The sequence below is a fragment of the Crocodylus siamensis genome, chromosome 5, assembly GCF_052110815.1.
Source record: "Crocodylus siamensis isolate JL-2025a chromosome 5, ASM5211081v1, whole genome shotgun sequence".
In the NCBI taxonomy this organism is placed as follows: Eukaryota; Metazoa; Chordata; order Crocodylia; family Crocodylidae; genus Crocodylus; species Crocodylus siamensis.
The window spans coordinates 33,152,503-33,169,131 of NC_143399.1; the positions used below are offsets into that span (position 1 = coordinate 33,152,503).

At 45.1% G+C, this 16,629-nt stretch overlaps 1 protein-coding gene across 3 annotated transcripts in view; it reads right to left on the reverse strand.

Moving 5' to 3' along the window:
- Window positions 1–16,629, reverse strand: part of BCAR3 (BCAR3 adaptor protein, NSP family member) — a 147,490-nt gene that overhangs the window by 71,490 nt on the left and 59,371 nt on the right. For 2 of the 3 annotated variants that reach the window (XM_090049586.1, XM_090049585.1), the window contains exon 4: window positions 7,815–8,142. In XM_090049586.1, coding sequence (XP_089905712.1) covers window positions 7,815–8,142 — 328 coding nt within the window. Of the gene's footprint in view, window positions 1–7,814; window positions 8,143–16,418; window positions 16,500–16,629 lie in introns of those variants that run through there. The other variant, XM_090049587.1, reaches the window with a different exon arrangement.

Here is a 16,629-nt window from a genome sequence, read left to right on the forward strand (position 1 = left end):
TCCATTTTGCCCAGTCCAAGGTGTGAGCTGCATGCAGCACAGCTGCAGAGTGGCCAGGGGAGCCACATGCAACATGGATCCCGAACTGGCTGGGGGGGTACCTTTTGTAGCACATGTCCTGTAGCTAGTGCCACATGTAGCAAGGATCCTAGAGTGGTTGGAGCAGGTACTGTGTGTGGTGCGTGTCCCAGGCCTTGTGGCAGGGGCAGTATCAGCCTCTTCCTGGTAGGGGGAATGAGATGGGCTAGACAGAAAATTGAGGGGGGGCTGCCTACACAAAGGTGGGGCTGCCTACACAAAGGTGGGGCATGGGCCCCGCAGGCTGGGAGCATTGCACCTCTGCAGGCTGTGAGAGGAATGGGGCAGGTTCAGCTGCACAGGGCAGCAGCCCAGGAAGAAAGGTGTGGGGCAGCTACAGGGGGTTAAGTCAGATTTTGGGGTGACTAGTCCCCCTAAGCCTCCCCGCTAGTGCTGCCCCTGCTTTGCAAGCAGGACTGGTCCATTGGCATATGGCTCAACGGAGATCTAGGGACAGCACTGGAATGAACAGGCTCCATTAGCTGGATCTCCATGGGGTGCGGGGGGTAATCAAAGATAAAGCCCAAATTTAAACTAACAGAGACCAAGCTCTCATTTGTTGTGAATGATCTTCAGAAATTTGACATGCCTTTTCTGTGAGAGAACAGCTGAGAATTTACAAATCTTTGCACTTGCATTGAGATCGTATTTGTCTATAAGGGCATGGCAGTGGGCAATGTGGGTGCTACTGACAGCCAGCTGAAACTCCTTTCTTATGGAGTTCAGCTCCTCAACTGAGGATCCAGTACAGTGAGCTATGCAAATGTCCAGTGAGCTATGCAAATGTTTTTTTTAAAAGGAGAACACAAAGCATGTGAAAGCAACAACGGATACAATTCTTATGTATAGTGGTAATTTTAGTCTATGCTATTCTTAGACCTTTTATATCTATGAAGGACTTTTTGCTGTGGTAAAGAATAAGGCTGAAACCGTATACCTTGCTGCACTAGAAGATTAATTTCCCAACAGCTAATGTGCATCAGAGTCTACTTTTTGGTTGTTACTTGATTGATTTTGCTTCCCTCTACTAGTTCAACAGAGCCCCACTCTGGATTATTGTAACGGTGGTTCTCAACCAGGGTGCTGCAGATTCTCAGCCCGTGAAATCCTTTCAAGTGTTCCATGAGGTGCCATGCAATGGCAAACAGTTCACAAGATAAACCCAAAGATTTCAAGTAGGAATCCATAATGTTAAAAGCATTCTGACCTGTTGCAGTCTTGCTGAGTTCTTTGCAATGAAAACATTGCTCTAGTTTGAGTACAGAGAAATATTGAATGAAAGAAGTCAGAGCTGGCATGTTCTGAGGAGGCACCTTGAGTCCAAATAACTTGAGCGCCACCGCTTTAGAAACAGTTCCCATTTCTTAGATCAGTAGTCTCCAGTCTTTAAGTCGGAGATCACCTTTGGCATTTAAAAGCAACCCAAGATCTACCATGTGCCACCACCACTACCCCCCCCTCCCCACCCCGCCTAGCAGGTAAGTCTGAGGGGAGAGAAAGGGGTGCAGATCGAGGCAGAGGGAGAAAAAATTATTTGGGACTGCACCTCCCCAGCAGGCAAGTCCCACCTGGCTGGGGCCCCACTCAACTCACCTGCTCCTGCCTCTACGGCACTGCCCCTCACCTCAGGGGCCTCGATTTAGCCCCTGCCCCTTCCCTCCCCCCCAGACTGCCCTGCTGGGTTGGGTTGTATGCATGCACTGGGGGACTTGGGCCCCCACTCCAGCCTCAGATTGACTCCAAGAGGCTTCAGGATCAACTAGGGGATCGAGATCCGCTGGTTGGTGACCACTGTCTTAGACTTTTGCCATGTAGAGTTGTGATAGATTGGAAAGGGGTTTTTTGCTCCCCTCCTTTTCCAGGGAAGATTTTGAAGAATTCTCTTCCCTTTCAAACTGTAATGTACCTGTGGTTTTCTATAATTAGGCACATTTAAGATTTGAAACTAGGTCAAAAATAGCACCTTCCAGTCTGATCTTCAAGTTTACAGACAACCACTTAGTGATTTTTAGAAATCTATGGTATTTGAAGCCCTCGTAAAAAGGTAGAAAAAATGAAACACCAGGAATGCCCTCCAATATGCCAGAAGTAAAAGCAGGGGAGATCAAGGCACTGCTGGTGCTTTACACAAAAGCATGTCAATGTAACTATTGCACTGTAAAAGCTGCACACTCCTAAGTGGCAGCTCCCCCCTTCAAAACAGTTTAAATGCAGCAATGTAGGGATGGTGTCCAGGATGAAGCTGAAGCGGTGACTTCTAGTTGCCTGTGCAGTTGCAAAAACAAATGCAAATGTGCGAGTCCCAGCAGCAGTCATTTTTTTCCAAACAACACTCCCTACCCTCAAGTTAGCACCTGAGGCAGGTGCCCCATCACCCTGCCTTCCCCCCAAACCACCCCAATTAGGCAAGTGCTAAAGTGTACCTTCGTACATACCATAAGACTAACTTACTTCTGAATGGGTACAACCCATAAGGGGCATGGGGGCTTAAAACATGCTTTAACTTACCTGCATCTATTTCTCACATTTAGTTAATTTATCTTAATGTTTCTGAATGCTCTTATTTAGACATGGTCTTGAAAACGGATATGCAATTCTCATTCATTCAAAGTTCTACGCAGTAGTCACCAGTACTAGAAGTCCACCTTAATTATCAAAATCAGGTATGAAGAGCCTCATTTAATCAGTAGCTCCATTCATTCCAATGCAACTCTGCATCAGAATGTGGCACAAGAGTTCATTAAAAGCACCCTCTCCACTTATGTAAAATCTTGTTTTTTAGATGGTATTAAATGGCTCATACCATTTAATACCATTTAGATGGTATTAAATTCATACCACAGGAAACCCAAAAAGGTCATGTTGTTTAGCAATTTCTAGTTTTTCCCCCCTAAGAAATCCCATTGGGACTGCCATTGGAGTAAGGTCCTGTTCAATATGAATAAGGCAGAAGTTAGGGCAGGGGGGCACTTTAAAGACTAACTTCTGCCTGGCTTCATACAACATGATTAAGGAAAAAAATCTTCCCCAAATGGCTGGCATCAGGACTGTCATCCTGTGTCAGATCTATAAATATCTGGGGAGGCTGCAGCATTTTTGTACACGTATTCATAGTTTTAATATCACTTCAAGCTGCCAGGTCCTGGAGTGGAACAACTGATCCATTTTAAAGATCAGTGAGAGAGACAGTCAAGAGCTGCTTGCATAATCACTCCTCACCTATTCTAACAAGATAAGGAGACCAACTAGGCAAACAGAACCCAGGTATCCAACATGACTGTAGAAAGCAATATTACCAAGCTGCCCTAATATCTCCTCTGTGTTGTACTGATTAAGTAGCATCATTTCTCATTCTCAGCAAGACACAATCATTTGTCCTTCTCCCTTTTGACCCTTTTGTTCTTGCTCAGACTGCTCATGCAGCAATATTCTTAATAGGACTGAAATGGCATCAGTGGCAGATATAAATACATATAATATGGAGGTCTTGTTCTCTCAAGGAGGGCAGGTACATCTTTAGCAAGCTGTATTTGTACAGTAATTGGTCATAATGAAGACCTGTGGAAAGCAACAGTGCATAACACATTCTTCCTTTGATAACATCTTAGACTACTCACATTCTGATCACATGCAAATAAGTTAAAAAACCAGTCCGAACGAGAATGAAGCAACCACACCTCACTGACCATTGCCCCATACACTATATTCCCAGGTGGACGGGTTGGTCGATAGGAGGAGATAAAAACCAGCCTTGACCAACACTGTAGCTTGTTCCCAAGTACTATTAATAAAAATTAAAGTTAACCCTCCCTGTACGATGGAAGCTGATCTGATTTTCCACAAGCACAGGACTCAGATTACCATTCTCCCTTCAAAGATTACATGAAGAAATTTTAATAGTTGTACTGTAAAAATAATGCAAGCTACAATATAAAAGTTCCCATGTGGTTACCCTGCCTTCCACTTGAATTCAGTCTAACATGGCTAACTGTGTCTCTACCTTTTTTTAGTCATACTGACTTAAGCAGCAAAATGCCCCCATATTTTGTACCTTAAGCTGCAGTGGTATACAAATACAGGACTGCCAGGGCAACCTGGGTCATGAGGTTGAGCCCCCCCCAGTTGCAGGCAACAAGATAGTATGGACATCCATTCCAGCCCCTCCTTCCCAGCACAAACCACAATGCTACTCTAAACTTCCTATAACAAGCTCAGGATCTTTAGTCTGAAAAAGCCAAAAGTCTTCAAAAACTGTGAGCCATGCCAACCAAGGGGGTGATAAATTCTTTGGGTCCCCCTGCTGGCAGGGAATTTACTAGGCAAGACCTGTTCATGCAATTCCACAAAGTTGACCACATCTCCATGCAACAAACTTTGCCTGAACAGGCCTTGCCAATCTGACACTGGGGGCAGGGAGAGAACATAGCCCACATTCGAGGGGGGGAAAAAAAGGTCTCCTTAGTCCCCAAAAGCAACCAGTAAGTGTCCCAAAACATGGGAATAACTACAATACAAACAAGGTACAACCTCCCCTACCACCAGGATGTTGCATCTGTCCTGGAAATCACTTTTTCTACCTTCAGTCTCCTCTACTAGACCGTCTATACCATCAGCAAAATCAAGATGCCCCACACTATCAGACGTCTTGTACGTGCAGGAAGCCGATAAAGTAATCAAGATCCCTTTCAAGCCCCTCCTGAGGATACCAAATTGAACGCTGAAAAATCACGCATCACAAGCTGTACATTTCTAATCAACAAGATTACCCTTGTCCTATCGCATTGCCCCTTCCATGTACTTATTAAGATCCATCTTAATACAACATAGGATTCTTGCTCCCACTTGTTCGTTCCAAAAGGCCATTCCAGTATTTTTCTCTTCTGATGGTTAAAAGCTTTCTTCTAATTCCCGGTATATTCACGGCCAATTTACGGTCTACCAATTTGGTCTACCATTTTATCCTATAATATATCCCTGACAATTACCCTCGCCTTTCTGATTTATTAGATTATATTCTTGAAAGTAATATGGTCCATTTTCAACCTTAAATTTTACCAGGCTAAACAAGCCAAAAATCTCATAAAATAGGCTCTCCATTCCCCTAACCATCCTAAGCAGCTCTTCTGTGCACCCATGGCAATTCAAGTTAACCCTTTTTTTGAACAGAAGCGACTATATTCTAAGCCAGATTTTATCAATTCTTGGTACTAAACCTTCCTGTTTCTAGAATCACACAAACCATTTTTTCCATGACCACACCACACTGGCAGCTCAGTCATTCTACTCAGATCCTTCTGCTGCTCTGTTACCTCCAATCTATAACCTCCCGAGTTATAGTCAAAGTTCTTCATACCAGTCCCTGTTAAAGTTGGTTTCAAATGGATAGCAAAAACAACCCCCTCCTCCAAACTTGACATTTTATGATATTGCCAGCAATATCACCTAAACTTGGTGACTTTACAAGGGCGTGCAAAATTGTAAAGATAATTTTTCCTCTCTAAAAATACATTGGAATGTTGTTTATGAACACACCACTTAAGTGATGTACAATTGTAACTGCTCACTTCATTAAAACACTGGAGTGTCTTTTCATGACAGCAATACTTTATTTATGCAGCATTCATCATTATGTCTGATGATATAAATAGGGACCTACTGAATTTGCGATCTTTGCGGAAACTGTGAATTTGGTCAGTCCCCATGAAAAAAGGCACAAAAATCAGCAGTGAGCAAAGTGGGGGGGAGGGGGAAGGAAGAAGAACTGTATAACAGAAAACAGCAGGAAGCCCTGGCATCTTGAGGGAGAGGGGGAACAAACTGGAGGCTGAGTGCCTAACGTAAGCTCAGTTTGGGAGTCAGTCAGGTGCCAGCCCAGGAGCCTGCAAACATGCCTGACCCCCCCTCCCTTTTTCCCCACATCACATTGCACTGCAAATGCCCAGCTATACTCTACCTGCCTGTTCACCCACCTGGACAAGAAGCTGCCTCTCCTCCTGGCCTATGGTTAAGCCTGTGGATACCATTAACCTCATCCTAGACTGCTTGCTAATGCAGCAATGCCCCGATTAAGACCATGAAAGCCATTCATTGCCATGTTAGCAGGCTGTCTAGAATGGGGTTAATGGCATCCATGGCCTTGATCATGCCAGTGGATGCCATTAACCATGTCCTGGACTGCTTAATAATGAGGCAATTAATGGCTTCTGCAGGCTTAATCCCCTGATCAAGCATGGGGAAGCCATTAATTGGTGCATTAATAAGCCCCAGTTTGGGGCCATCTGTCAAACTCTGGGCAGGGGGCAGGACTTCCAGTGACCCTCAGCCAGAGACAGGGCTGTCCCAGGGGGGGAAATCAGGGCAACTGCCCTGAGCCCTGCACTTTGTGGGGGTGGCCCGTGGAGCCAGGTGGAGCAGCGGCTCCGTGTTCAGCTGCTTACTATCCCCACATCCCACCACTGCTGCTAATGGTGGCGGCACTTCTCTGGGGCCAGGGCCCTGCATGGGATGATTTCCCCAGGCCCCCATACCCTACTCAGGCAGCCACCTTGAATTTGGTAGGTCCCTAGTTATAAATCTTTAAATCAAAAAAGACGAGGCTTGGTGCCTATAAAGCCAGATCTTAAAATAAATCTAACCCCTTCAAAAGTAACAAAACCCCCAGAAGGGATTAAATAAACAGGAGACCAGAACAGGCAAAGACATATTTGGACCAGCCAAAAAATTGTGCACTGAAGAAAAATCAACTGAGGAGAGGCTGGGGGCAGATAAAGTCCTTTACCCTTAGGAACAAGTAGGAAGTATCCTAAAACTTTCTCTGTGTGAAATCATGGCCCTGTTTGAGTACAAGCCTTACTGGGCTGGGGTTGCTCAACATTCGAGCATTAGGCTCCATAAATACTCATTATCATTTCACTTTCCATTGGCACTTTTCCAGCTATAGTTATTTTTATGCATTTTTCATTGCTGTAATAACATCATCCTACAACTGGTGTTGGATTAGGCCTTACTTTAGCTGACTGATAGGACTTTCAACATGGGCAACTAACTTGATGTTTAACACGCTGCTCTTGTACCCCACAGGAACAAAGCAACAAAAAAATTACTAAGATTTTACATCTTAATTAAAACTGTACATAAGGGGTGTGCATCAGGATCTGGGGGAAGGACTGTTCACCACAGCACCCCAAGAGACAACAAGGACCAATGGTCACAAACTCCTGCAAGACTGTTTTAGGCTGGACTTATGGAAAAACTTCTTTACTGTCCAAGCCCCCAAGGCCTGGAATTGACTCCCGCCAGAGGTGAAACAAGCACTCTGGACTCTTAAGAAACATGTGAATGTCTATCTTGCTGGGATCCTTTGACCCTAGCTGACTTCCTGCCCCTTGGGCAGGGGCTGGACCCTATGATTTTGCAAGGTCCCTTCCAGCCTAATATCTATGAAAACAAAACATACGATTTTTTTCCACTTAGTCTCTAAAACAGGATGCATAACATTTCCCCACAAACAACAAAAATACATTAGAGAGAGGCTAGCTCCAAAGGTGGCTTGGGATACATGGTCATCTCGCCAAGAACTGGTTTGAGCTGGACACCAGGGAGGAAATCAAGCTCAAGGTCATGTCATTGTTGGTTCAGCTACACTATTTTAACAATGTGGATGACAGAAGTTGAGGAATGACATGCAAACAGCTCTTACAAGACAAACATAGCTGGGCTACATTTTTATAAGGTACCTGAGGTGGAATTTCTCACTCTTCTTGTCTTGCAGAGGATACTCCTCTATGACATCTTGAATCAAAGATGCCTGCTGCCTGGGTGTTCTTGAGTATGGCAGTGTTCCCATGTAGCTAAACATATCACAAGATCTTACAGGAATGGTCCCCTTTTTCTTCCTTGGGAGGGTACCATGGATAGAAATGTCTTGAAAGGAGTCCAAGTGATGCTCAGTCAGAGAGGATTTACTACTCAACAGGTCCATGGAAGAAGCCAGTGAAAACTGGTGGTTCATCTGCATGTTTCTGGGAAGACTTGCAAATTTTCCTGTAGTTAGCATTCTTAGTTCTGAAAAGACAAAAGTTAACCATAGCATATCAGTCACAACTGCTTCCATTTTAAAAGAAAATAGAATAGTTACCTATGGCATCTTAAATTTGCCATTTTAGATTAGAAGGCAGGCAATTGTCATAGTTTTAAAATACATCTTAAATTATAACTTAATCATATAGCACTCAATCCCACATACATACACGTTTAAGTTTTCCTCATTTGAAAAGTCCCTTTGCTTAATTCAGAGATTTCGTATATGCAAAAACAGGCTCTGGGCCATAAGCCTTGAAGGCATATACAGATTATCTCCTTATCTCTTGTTTATACCCCGAGTTTAGGAGATGCTTCCACTTGAAAGGTCAAACATTAAGCTAGAATCATTAACTAAAGCCAAGTTGCTGGAAAAAAATAGGTATGTTAACTGTACAGACCAAGACTCAGTTAAAGACTGCATATCTAAAACTTAGTAATGATCACAGCAGAAAAAATGCACTATTATAGGAGACAGACTTACTTAAGTAATAAACACATTACAGGGGCACATATTTCTAACAGCTTGTAAGCCAACGGATTCTATCCAAAAGATAAGAACAGGAGGAGATTACAAGAATTCTTTCCAATGGGTTAAATTCACTGCTGGCATTAGTGTGAAACAGCTCCATTGAAATTAATGGAGCTTTATTCTTACACTAAAAATTACAGCCTCTTACAACAGAAGTATTTCTGTCTCAAATATGGCAACATGAACAAAATTAGAACCCAAGGTAAATTCCTAAGATGCAATTCAGTAAGACTGTTTTGTGCTCTTCCAGCAGTGCAAGGCTGTGTTTAAGCTTCCTTTAAACTGGCTACTATAACAGGGTGGCCTGCCTCTTCAAAGACCAGTGGACTCAAGTCCAGCCAGGGTTGTACCATTATTAGAATCAGATGGGAACTGATCAACTGCTTTTGGTAATGGGCTAAAATGCCTACAGCTTCTAGCAAACCCTGAAAGCAGAGGACAGAAGCAAAGCAGCACCTAGAAGTAGTCACCTTAGAGTAGGGAAGTCAAACTCACCCAGCCCCCCAGGTCTGATTAGTGGGGCTAATGGCAGTAGCAGCACACGGTTAACAAAGCTATCGCTTACCCACTTGCCACCAGAACAAATCTCAGCAGGCCTCTGCTCAGATCAGAAATATATCCCCGCTCCCGCTCACCTCATCCCCCAAATTCCTGCCCCTTCAGGATTTCTGCAGGCTGGATCTTTGACATCCCTGTCCTAGAGGAATAATTTTGACTTTCACTTAAATTTAAGAATATGTTTTTTATCCTTCAGCAGGATAGAGTGGCAGAGGAAAGGTGTGGCTTGGAAACAGCCCAGCTGCCTTACATTTAGGGAAGCAGATGCTTACAGCTGCTTAGGGATTTCTCTGATTTAGAGAAATGCACAGATGGTATAGTGATGGCATCACCCACCCGGTATCCCCCCCCACACTGACCTCCAGACGCAGCTATCAGGGGTGTTTTCAAAGTGCTGTCTTACTCCTGCCAACTCCAACTCCAACACCGCTGGGAAATCAGGCATAATCTGAACCAACACTAAAGCTGACCTCAGTTTGATCAGAGCCAGAATTTAAAAAAATACCTTTACTATTCTCCTATCCTTCAGGTGAGCCAAGATGAGTTCCAATATTAATTAAGAATCCAGTCCACGGACTCCACAGATGCACCAGTGACAAAATACATGTCCCTGAAACCTTCTACCTTCTTTTATCTGTTGTACTTAACAAGGTATTTTCTGTAACTCCTTGATAACAGGTTATAATGTAAAAGTAAAAAATTCTAAGTGGTGAGGCTCTGCAGAATTCCTCTCGCAAATCATAATATTTATAAAAAGGTGTGCTATTGCACATGGATCCAATTTAAATGAATTAAGAACACACACATATACCTTCAAGAGATCTCTCTGAAGTTACAATGTACTCCCTCAACAGGAAACACTAAATCTTATGCCCTCAAATTGCTTTGCCTTCTTCCAGAGTCTAGACTGGGGAAACAATTTCTGTTTGTTGGCATCAAAAAATGCTGCATGTTCATTCAGTATTTAATTACACTATATAGTCAACTTACATTCTTAATTACCCATGGCAACTTAATTGGTCCAGAGGTAGGGTCCAATAGGGAAAATGCCTGATTTAGTGCCAGACTCCTGACTGGGACTAACTGAGATAGCTTAAATATTACATTTAGTGTGGAGAGCCATGAAAAATGCTCAGTCAAGAGTGTTACTTATCTCATCATTAGTGCTGAACTTTCAAAAATCTTAAAGGAGTGAGGCATTCAAATTCCATTGATTAGTAAGAGCCCAGCTTTGCCCATCTTGCACGACAGGAACAATTCTTTAGAGTTGTCTCTAAATTTGCAACTAGTGATATTACATACCCACCTTCCCAAATAAGTACTGATCTTAGATTTCAAGGTTAAGTACTTGTATATAAATGTGCTCTTTCCACTCTCCCTAGGTCAAACAGATGAGGGATTTTCTTCAGGTTTTCCTGTAAACTCACCTGTGGACATACGATAGAGCATATGAAGTTAACCTCTCCCCCCGCGCCAAATTAAAACTGTGGTCATCCCAATGTACAATAAAAGAATTCTCAAGCTACTGTATTTTTTCACATGCCACAATGTCCCCAAAATAAGACATGAACCTTATTTTTGGAAGGCAGAGTATAGAAGACAAAGGTTTTTTCAGTCATGGTCAACTGTGTGGCAGTGTCCAGGAAGTGGAGCATCCCAAGAAACACTCCGTGAGAAAACAGTAAATTCCTGGTGTGGCAGGACTCTAAGGAGGCTAGGCTGCAGACCCTTGCAAGAGCAGTAGCCAGACCATTACTCCTTTACTATAAAGACCTCTTTATATAAGTTCCTATAAATAATAAAGTGTTATTTCCATAAACCATCCTCAAGATACTACAGTCTGTGTGCAGCAGCTCACTCGCCCCAATGCTGCTTCAAGGACAAGCTACAGTGCTCAACAAACCACTACTGCATATTTCTTAGTGGCTGAGAGAGGGTTAGGAATGGACTCTGCCCCTTCTGTCTGCTACATCACAAAGAAGTGGCAGCTATTAGAACAGTATCTGCATGCTTCTATCTCAGCAAAGAAAAGTCATCTTCCCCACTTAAGACATGCACCCCAATTTGGGAGGGCTGATTTTGGGGAGAAAGGTGTGTGATAGGCAAGTAAATATGGTATGTGGCTTTATTTACTAGCCAACATTACAATATAGACGCACAACAGTCCTAGATTTCAGACCCTTTCATATTTAGGAAAAAAAATGAAGATGACCTTTTTATCCATCTATCCAATACCCTTCATTATCAAACATTTTGATTTTTTAATCAAACAACGTGCAAATAAGGTATTTGCATCAATAACAATATTTCTGTGAAACAAGAATGTAGATCTGGTGAACTTAAAAAAAAAAAAAAAGTACTGCACTTCTCAAAACTGCCCTGTCATCTAGGATTATCTACAACCCATTACCCATAGTCCTTGTCAGAACATACAAGTGCACCAGGTAGGAACTCAAATTTTCACTTAGCTTCTTTGAGAAGCTAGGTGAGATATCTGAATCTGTTAAAAGCCTGTCCATCTGAAACATATAAACAGCTATGATTTTGAATGTATAAAAACACTGAAACAGTTTCTTCCCCTCATAATAAACTGACCCAATTTATTTACAAATATGTCTGCTAGAATTTTCACTGGGAAAGGGAACAGGTTGGATTTGCTACTCCATGATGGACTCATAAGTGCAATCAATATTCATCAACATAGATTAGAAGTCAGCTCAGTAATGCAATCCTTGATAAATTATTCCCCCCCACGAATGTAAACACTACAAGGAATGAGCCTCTTCACTTGAAAATCCTGGAATGTCTCAAATATTTCAGTGTATGAGTCAGACAAGAACGTTTGAATTTATTGTAGATACGGAGTTAGAAAACTACACTTATGAAAGAACAGTCTTTGCCTGCCAATGCAGGTTCGTTCAACAGCTGAAATGATGGGTCAACAGGCTACAGGTATCTGAACAAAAAGGCTAAGTACTTGATAGGTTAAATTGGGTTAAAACCGGCCACCCAATTTAAATATAGCTTGCCCCAATGCCAACTTTACACTTACAGACCCAGTCTGAACCTCTCCCTGATGCCCCTGAATGTCTCTACTTAGCCAAAGAGCCTAGAACCTAGTTGCTATAGAATCAATGAGTGGGAACAGATCATCGAGTCCGACCCCCTGCCATGGGCAGGAAGGAGCACTGGGGGTGGCAGGGGTCATAAGACCCCAGCCAGGTGCCTATCTAGTCTCCTCTTGAAGATTTCCAGGGCAGGTGAGAGCACCACCTCTCTGGGAAGCCTATTCCAGGCTCTGGCCACCCTTACCATGAAGTAGTTCTTCCTAATATCTAACCTAAACCTATCCCCCTCAGCTTGTGGCCATTGTTCCTGGTGACCCCAAGGGGGGCCCTGGTGAACAGACTTTCCCCCAGTCCCTGCTGGTGGTCCCTGATAAGGTTGTAGGCAGCCACAAGATCCCCCCTCAGTCTCCTCTTGCGGAGACTGAAGAGATTCAGGTCCCTCAGCCTCTCCTCACAGGGCTGGCCACGGAGGCCCTCAGCCATACAAGTGGCCTCCTCTGGACCCTCTCCACGTTCTCCACGTCCCTCTTGAAGTGCGGTGCCCAGAACTGGACACAGTACTCCAGCTGCAGCCTGACCAGCACCACACAGAGGGGGAGCAAGACCCCTCTGGACCTGTTAGTGATGCCCCTGTTGACGCAGGACAGGGTGCGGTTGGCTCTGCCTATTGCTTCGTCGCACTGGCGACTCATATTCATCCTGAAGTCAATCCTGACTCCAAGATCCCTCTCTGCCTCTGTGCTGCTGAGAGGGTCAGCCCCTAACCTATAGGCATAATGCTGGTTCCCTCTCCCCAGGTGCAGCACCCTGCACTTGTCCTTGTTGAACCGCATCCTGTTCAGATCTGCCCACTTCTCCAACCTATCCAGGTCTGCCTGGATGCGGTCCCTGCCTGCTGGTGTATTCACTTTACCCCACAGCTTGGTGTCATCAGCGAACTTGAACAGGGTGCTCTCCACACCCTCGTCCAGGTCGCTAATGAAGATGTTGAACAGCACCAGCCCAAGGACCGAGCCCTGGGGGACTCCGCTGCCCACACCCTCCCAGGTCGACATCGACCCGTCCACCACCACCCTCTGGGTGCGCCCCTGGAGCCAGTTTGCCACCCATGTGCCTGTGCATTCATCAGCTTGCCCACCAGAATTGGGTGGGACAGTGTGTCAAAGGCCTTCTGGAAGTCCAAGAAGATGACATCGACTTCCTCCTTCCCATCTAAGCAATTTGTTACCTGGTCATAGAAAGAGATCAGGTTAGTCAAGCAGGATCGGCCTTGCACGAACCCATGCTGGTTACCCCTCAACATCACTTTCCTTGCAGGGCTCTCACAAATGTGGCCCTTGATAATTTTTTCAAAGACCTTCCCCAGGATAGAAGTGAGGCTGACTGGCCTGTAGTTGCCAGGCTCTCCCTTCCTCCCCCTCTTGAAAATAGGGACCACATTGGCCCTTTTCCAGTCCTCAGGGACTTGGCCCAAGCACCAGGAGTCCTCGAACAGCCGTGCCAATGGCTCCACAATGACACCAGCCAATTCCCTCAACACCCGCGGATGAAGGTCATCCGGGCCCGCTAGTACTGTTGCTTGCTGACATACAGCTACCCTACTTATGAGACAAGAAAAATAACTCTTAGAAACCAATTACTTGCTTCTATTTAGAGAATAACAAAGTCAGTTCTGTATATTATAATGCTAGATTGAGGATGAGTCTTAGTGGTTTCATCTATAGTGCAATATCCCTATCCCACTTCCAGCCTGTCACCAGAAAGAGTAAAGACTGCTTCTGATTATTCAAGAACTAACCTAACTCAGCTATAAAGAGACATCAAACAGAAAGATATTTGTTGACTTCACTGGGCTTTGGATCAGGCTGCCTGAGTTTCATTATGCCACCCTTACCAGCTTTCTCCTCATCTTAACCCTGTTCCTAACAGCCCTCTCTGCAACACAGGCGGCTCGGCTATAGTGACATGCAGCCAACTGAAATAAAACTGCTTCTGTTCTGGGACATTTCAAGGGCCTCAACCAACTTAAAATCCCTGTGTCTGAAACCGGTTACTTATAGTTGTGACAAGTAACACCCAACATTATTACAGAAGTAAAATTACAAAGGAAAAAAAAAAATCTCATTTTTTCCAGTTGGTTTGTTTTACACTTTGTCAGCACTTCATGTTTGGCCATTTTCATTATTTCCTCATGTATAATCAGATAAACTCCAATCCTACAATGCAATTGGCACAGCCAAACATCTACCCTTGAATGGAGGGCTCAGTGTCAATCACAGGATCCAGATTGCAGTTTTCCATAGTTACATTTCTGTGTAGCAACAAAAAATTAAAAAAAAAAACAAAACAGAAAAACATGGCTGATAAACCCTAAAAGTGGGTCAGGAACTAGGAGTATAAGCACGGTTGCTGAAAACTAATATAAGATGATTTCTTAGGCTGCTAGATTTTGTTTTAATATCTCCCTATACGCAGTTGAGATTTTTACCATAAGGTAAAATAACAAATATAATAATAATCAAATGAAAATTCCCACACCAGAAATTGCTCTGATTAAATTCTCTGTGAGATGACTCCTTCTGGCTGAATGCAAGTATTATAAAATAAATTAATGCAATAGCCTCTACTTCAAATAAGCCCGGAGACTTGGAAAAGAACACAAAGGTTGGGGGAAATCTCCAAGTTGATATGATAAAAGGAGTAGTGGAAAGGGCACAAGCAAGAGTTCAAAGGCTCCAAGCCTCTATCAGTAATAAGTGTGAGTCTGTCAAATGTCAAAAACATGAGATTACAGCTAGATCAGTACTTTGAAACACTCCTGAAAAGCTGTCAAAATGTACCTGCACTCTTTTCCTACAATAAAAATGATGGTTAATCTTTATCCTAGATTAAGGCAAGCCGACAACACAGTTGAACAGCTCTTTATACTTATTATTCTGAGTCAATGGAAAGCATATAAAAAAACTCTTTCTTAGTTGTATTTGATTTCAGCTTTGAGCGATTGTAAAATGGTAGCTTAGGTTTTCTGTTCCTCAATTCCCCCATCTCTAGGATGCGCCAAGTGCCAAGAACGAAGAAAGTCACATAAAGAGGAAATATTTATTAAGACTCAGCAAAAAGTTGCATTCAAAATATCTTCATGTGGCCTTCCCACATCATGCAACTGAAATGCACATTATTCCCTGTAAATATAAGTGCCTTGCAGGGAAAGGTAACGTAAAATGAGGATCATACTGCACAAGAAGTCCATTGATCCTGAAGTCTGGACCCTAAAACTTTGATTTAGGAGAGGGGGGGAAAGGGAGAAAAAAAAAGCCTCTGGATCTGCCTTGCAACAACCTCTCTTTCCATTTCTGTCAACAAACCAGCAAGCAGGTGGGAGTACTTGTTTCAGCTAGTGCTTTCCATGCAACTGTTGCCCCTCTGCACCCAGACACTCTCCCTCTTTTTCAGCCTGGTGAACCAACAAGTCACTGTTCTCTGTTCCCCTCATCTGACAGGTTTCCAGACATTTTACACATGAATTTTCCCAGACAAAGATCCTTCTACAAACACAGCCTTGTATTTTGTACCAATAGTGTACAGAAAGCCAATGAGTCGGCCAGAAAGAAACAAGTTGCTATCTGCCCCTTCAGGAACAGGGCACAGCATAAGCGAGAGCGAGGACACATCTCGGGTCCACCTGCCCCGGGAGCCCCCGGACGCCCCGGCTGGGCTGCGGTGCGACGCGAAAGCCCGGCCCCTCGCCGGTGCGACCCGTGCCGGAGCCCGCGAGCACGACCCGGCTCCTCCCACCTCGGGACGAGCCGAGCGACAAAGCCGGTCTCTCCGCCGCCGGCTGCGGCCGCCCCCCGGAGGCGGCGATGGGCCCGAGCCGGCCGGCCCCGGGGACCAGACCCGGCTGCCGGGAGCGGGGGCGGCCGCCGTGCGCGAAGCGGGCCCGGGCCGAGCCGACCCGGGGCGGGGAGCCATGCCCGGGCATCCCCAGCGCCACGGCGACGGCCCCGCTCCAGCCTGGGCGGGCCAGCGGAGCCCGCTCGCAGCCCGGGGGCCCCGCCAGCCCCGCGGCCAAGTGGGGGTCCGAGCGCCCCGGGCCGGCTCACCTCCAGCGCTGCCACGGCGGGCGCGGGGCGAAGCCGCGGGCCGCAGCTGCTCGGCCCGGCGCGTGCGGGAGACCGCACCTCCTCGGCCGCTCCCGCCGCTGCCTCCTCCCGGCCCCGCCCCCGCGCGAGCCCTTCACAGGCGCTGTCCCGCCCCCGCCCCCGCCCAGAGCGGAGCCCGGCTACCTGCCAGGGACCAAGATGAAGAAGCAGG